At 56.4% G+C, this 5,682-nt stretch overlaps 1 protein-coding gene across 1 annotated transcript; it reads right to left on the bottom strand.

Annotated features, from left to right (window-relative positions):
• Nucleotides 1–271: 271 nt before the first annotated feature.
• LOC113558318 (E1A-binding protein p400-like) lies at nt 272–2,395 on the bottom strand. Its single transcript, XM_026963784.1, has one exon. The coding sequence runs from the start codon at nt 2,126–2,128 to the stop codon at nt 272–274; it is 1,857 nt and encodes a 618-aa protein (XP_026819585.1). The 5' UTR covers nt 2,129–2,395.
• Between the last annotated feature and the right edge of the window lie 3,287 nt (nt 2,396–5,682).

Here is a 5,682-nt window from a genome sequence, read left to right on the forward strand (position 1 = left end):
GGGGAAGCATAGCAGCTGAAGGCGCGAACCGCGCCCCCCACGGTAGCCGCTACGAACCCGTCGCCCGACTCTACGTCGCTGAGTGTAAGTCCGGGGCGGAAGACAGCCAAGGCGGCTCGACCCGTGGAGTCGAAGTGCCAGCCAGTTCGACCGCCACCTTGCGGCTCACTGACCAGCGCCACCGCGATGTCTTCCGCCCTCACGAACTCCCCGAGCAGGTCCTGGGCTGCCCGGCAGTGGTTTAGGTTCGTCTGCACGTACCTTAGCTCCATCATGGCTGCGGCCCCGACGACGACGACGCGGAGGCGGAACGGCCCGCCGGCCGCCCGGCCAACTGCTGCGACGACTCCTCCGCCACTGGCTGCATCTCGGCAGGCACCTCCTCCACCGCGACTGTTGTACCACCGCTAAAACTTCCTCCAACGACCGAAGATGGGCCGCCGCTTCCTCTTCTGCCTTCCGAGCAGCCCCGCGAGAGGTGGCTGGTGGCTCCACACCTGTAGCAGGCCCGAGGCTTTGCCGCGTTGCGGCACTCGGCGGCGAGGTGGCCCTTTTGCTGGCACCGGAAGCAGGTGGTTTGCTTCTTTTCAAGAAGCTTTACCCTGCAACGGGTCCAGCCGACCACCACCACCTTTGCCTCGGCCAGAGCGATGGCGTCGCGGAAAGGTAAATCTACCCTCGCGACGCGGTCGCCGCGGCTGCCACCGTTTTTCCTGATGGAAATTCGGTCAACGTCAGGAGCCGCGACGACTACTCCGGCCGCGCCGAGCCCTCCGACCACGTCCTCCACTTCTACCCATTCAGGGACATCCAGAAGGAGGACGGGAGTCTTCCGCTCGGGCCTTCTTACCCTGGCGGCCTCTCCTACCACCTCTCGGATCCTCCTCTCCAGGATTCTGGCTTTTTCCTCGCCTTCCACTTCGAGGAGGATTCCGCCGACTTTGGTGCGCCTCGTAGTCACCACTTTGACCCCGAGACTTGCCAAGCTCACGGAACCAGACACCCTTTTCATAACTGCCGCCAGCGAACCCCCCTCGGCCGGGCGGTCAATGGTGACGGCTGCGGTCCTAGGGGCTCTCTGGCGAAGCAATGAGATCTTCTCCGTTGCCGGAGAAGACTGGGCTTTGGGCCGGGACGGGGATTTCTTCTTTCCCCTTTGGACCACCTGGCTCCATGTGGGCTGCTCGGATCCCTGAGGGCCTCTTCGCCTCCGCTTCCGCTGCTGCTGCTGCTGCTGCTGCTGCTGCTGCTGTTGCTGCTGCGGCTGCTGCTGCTGCTGCTGCTGCTGCTGCTGCTGTTGCTGCTGCGGCTGCTGCTGCTGCTGCTGCTGCTGCTGCTGCTGCCGCTGCCGCTGCTGTTGTTGCTGCTGCTGCTGCTGCTGCTGCTGCTTCTGCTGCTGCTGCTGCTGCTTCTGTTGCTGCTGCTGTTGCTGCCGCTGCTGCTGCTGCGGCTTCTGCTGTGGTTGTTGCTGCTGCTGTTGCCGCTGGCGCTGTCGCTGTTGTGGCTTCTGCTGCGCCTGGTCTGTCGTCTGCGTCCCCGCACAGACCCTTTTGACCGGGTTGCTCCCAATCGCAATGGTCTGCGTAGAGGCACATACGCCCGTCACGCCTGCTGCCGCACCACCACTCCGGGACTGACCGCCATCGTTGACCGCCTTTGTCATGGCGTTGGCAGCCTTTGCTACCGCTTCACGGACTGAACCTATTGCTGCTACAGCAAGAAGCACCCCTTCTATAGCCGCCTTGGCTTCGATGCTTCTCACTTTAACAGACCACAGCTCGAGGTCCCTCGCTTTGGCTGTCAGGAGTTTAAGGTCTCCGTCCTGCGCCTTCAAACAGCCCCTAAGGTTTTTCCAACCGTCGGGGATGCTCATCGAACCAGCTCCAGTTGATCCTACAGTATCTTCAGTGGCTTTCCGGCCACTGGAGAGAGCCTGTTTCGCACTCCCTCCGGCAGTAACTCTACCAGCTCCGTTGCTGGCGGTAGAAGCCTGCCTCAGCACTTCTACACTTTTAGTGCTTACAGGTGATGACGACACCTGGGGCGAGCACCGTCCCCCAACCGCCGGCTCTGGGGTCTCCGATACCCCTGAAGCAGTAACCGTTTTCTTGGTGCATGAACTGTCCATTTTGATTGGTGGTTGGCTAGGCCTCCACTGACGACACCAGCCTCGCGCCGTCTGTCCGGATATCAGTCCATGGTCCAGATCTACCAGGGCACCGGGGGTCGATCAATCCCCCGATGGTGGTTTACGGTTCCTTCCGTGTCCGTTTGCTGTTGTTAGCAGGGGGACAAGACCTGCCGATACCAACCAATTAAGGTCAGGACCGGCGCGAGAGTGGAGACCTCTTAGCACCAACCAAGTGATTGGCGGTGAGCCCCCCCACCACGTCAAGGTGGGTCCCGTCGGGGGGGAACCTAACCTAACCTAACCTAACCAAACCTAACCTAACCTAACCTAACCTAACCTAACCTAACCTAACCTAACCTAACCTAACCCTAACCCTAACCTAACCTAACCTAACCTTGTCCACTGTAACCAACTGGCCCGTCATATGTTCTAGTAGATGCCGTTCTTCATCCCAGGCCGGGCACTCGACTACAGTGTGCTCCGCGCTATCTGGGCTCATATTGCAGTGGTTGCACATGTCTGATTCTTCTTTTTTAATTCTATGGAGATAGACCCCGAAGCAACCGTGTCCAGAAAGGATCTGGGTTGTATGGAAGTCCAGGTCGCCTTTTTTTCCGCACCACAAATCGACGTCCGATATTAGCCGCTTAGTCCAGCCACCGGTTTTTGCTTCGGCGATGCGCGCTTTCCACTTCCTCATGGTAGCTGCTCGGGGGGAGAGCTGGCAGCGTGAGGCAGACCTCTTCTCGATAAACATGGCACTCCTTTCTTCGGCCAGTAAGTCGGCCGGTGGACTGCCGGACAAAATGTTCGTAGCCGTGTCTGAAACCGTCCGGTAGCCGCATATGCCTCTTAGAAGCGCTTTACGTTGGACTCTATTTAAAATAGTCTTATTCCTGGGAACCAAAGACATTGTTCCCGCCCAGGATGGTGCACCGTAGAGGAGAATAGACATTGTGAGTGATACAAGCAGCTTCCTTCTTGCTTCTTTGGGGCCGCCTAGGTTCGGCATAAGTCTCCCAAGAGGGTTCGCCATCTTTTCCGCCTTATTTGCCGCTGCTTCGACGTGGACCTTAAATAGGAGGCTTCGTTCCACTACCATCCCGAGGTACTTCATATCATTCTTCGGCTGGATGGCTTGTCCGTCAAGTACTATCCTTGGGACATCGAACTTGTACATATTAGTAAACACCACCACCTCTGTTTTCGTCACTGATAGAGAGAGGGCTATGTCCTTGATCTCACCCGAAACCAGCGCGAGCGTCTCGTTAGCAATACTTTCTAATTTTGGAATAGTTTTCCCCGAGCTGATTACCAGAGTGTCATCGGCGAAGCCGATGAGTCTGGACCCAGATGGAAGCTGCAGACGGAGGACCCGATCGTAGGCCAGGTTCCAAAGAAATGGCCCGATGACAGAGCCCTGAGGGACACCGCATGACACTTGGATCTCGACTTTTTGGTCTCCAGCTGTAGTTTTGGCGGACCTCCCTGAAAAATAGTCTTGGAGAACTTTCTTCATGTATGTTGGAACTTCGGCATGGTTAAGTGCCATCATTACTTTGTTCCAACCGATCAAATTAAAGGCATTTTTTATATCCAGACTGATCGCCACGCAAAACTTGGACGAAGGATAATTAATTTCCGATAGGATCGTTTCCTTGAGTTTCCGCACCGCGTCATTAGGAGAGACTTGTTTGGTAAAACCGAATTGGTTGGGGGACAAGCCGCCTTTACTGGCTATGTGCTCGTGTAACCTTGACACCAACAGGGACTCGAAAACTTTTCCTAAGACGTTCAGGAGGCAGATCGGCCTATACGACGAAGGTTCTCCTTCTGGTTTGTTGCCCTTCTTCAAGAGGATTACGCGAGCTCTCTTCCAGTCTGAGGCGATGACTCCTTCTTTAATACACTGGTTGTATAATCCCAGCAGCATGGACGGGCATATTTTGTGGACAACGTTAATTATCCTCCCGTTTATGTTGTCCATGCCCGGAGCAGTATTTTTACGCTTGGCTCTTTCCACCGCTTTGTTCACCTATTCCATTGTGAAGGGGGGAGGCATCTCATTGACTTGGAGGACTTGCGTTGTCATCGGCTGGTGGAGGGGAAAGAGCACATCCGTGATCCGCCGTACCGACTCGCATTCCAACATGCTTGTTGGGGAAGGACCCTGAAGCTTCCGAGCAATAAGCTTGTAGGGTTTTCCCCATGGGTGACCCCATGGGTCACTATCGATTGTTGCGAGCAGTGAACGAACAGCACCTTGTCTTACTTTGTGCGATGGCGTTTTTCAGTCCTTTTCGGGCTTCCTTGTAGATGTCGTTTGTTGCGATCACAACTTCCTCTTCACTGGTTGAGTTTTGACCACGTGCGCGACGCAGGTGGACTTTTTCAATGCACCTCGTCTTGGCTCGCTTTGCCGCCACGCAGTCTCTACGTTTCGAGGCAATCTCGGCGTTCCACCAAAAAGCCGGGGGTTTCCCCGGAGGGCAGGGGGCGAGGCGCCTAAGGGCGAAATCGCAAGCCGCGGTAATGGAATGTTGGACCGCCCAGGCACGCTGGCCAGCGTTGGCAGATGCAGTGTACAGTGCACGTTCGCCGGTCCATCTCGCCAGAAGAAGTCCAATTTCCATGTCTTGGCTGCTGATCTCACCATCCGTCTTCCAGCCCCTCGGCACCCATGGGTTTGCGTACCCACCGTTTCTGGAGGCCTCCAGTTCGAACGCGATGTACTGATAGTCAGACATGCTTTCCACCTCGTCGCAGACTCGCCACCCCGTAACGCGACCTACGAGGGACTCAGACACCGCGGTAAGGTCAACAATGGAGCCTCTTCCTATACCCACAAAAGTTGGCTTTGATCCCTTGTTTAGGACCTGCAGTCCGAGAGAGTTGAACAGGGTGCTCAGATCGTCCCCTCGAGTGTTACGACACCAGTCGCCCTATGCCGCTGAACGCGCGTTGAAGTCTCCAGTGATCAGTACAGGGACCCCTGGTTCGACCGCCCTTACCTTAACATCCAGCCTCTGCAGAAAGTCTTCGAATTCGACCATCGACTTATTGGGCGACGCGTAGCAGTTGAATGTTTGGATCCCGTTGAGGCGGGCAGACATGAACTCTGGGTCTCTGTGGACTTCGGCTGCGGTGACTCCGCTGCCTGCTAGCCAGATGGTCGCTCTCTGGGTTCCAGAACTTGTGAGCCATGAAGTTGATCTTTCGGGGACGGAATAGGGGTCGGTTATGAGCGCGACCTCTACGCCCTTCTCGACCACGTGCTGCCGGAGCAGATCCTGAGCCGCCTTGCAGTGGTTCAGATTCACTTGGATGAATTTAATCATCTCTCGCTCCCTCTGCGGATGCCGAAGCCCCGCCCTCCTCTAGCCGAGGTTTTACCTCTTGCTTGCCTCGCGTTGACTCGATTTTTTGTCTTGGTGGAGCCACGCATTCTCGAGCCAGGTGTTCCAGAGATTTGCACTTGAAGCATGCCTTCGGCTTCGTCTCTGAGTTGCAGGCCGCCGCTATGTGCCCTGTCCCTTGACATTTGTAGCACA

This window comes from Rhopalosiphum maidis, chromosome 3 (assembly GCF_003676215.2).
Source record: "Rhopalosiphum maidis isolate BTI-1 chromosome 3, ASM367621v3, whole genome shotgun sequence".
Classification (NCBI taxonomy): domain Eukaryota; kingdom Metazoa; phylum Arthropoda; class Insecta; order Hemiptera; family Aphididae; genus Rhopalosiphum; species Rhopalosiphum maidis.

Coding starts and splice junctions, on each gene's coding strand:
- LOC113558318 (XM_026963784.1), bottom strand. CDS start 2,128: ATGGACAGTTCATGCACCAAGAAAACGGTTACTGCTTCAGGGGTATCG.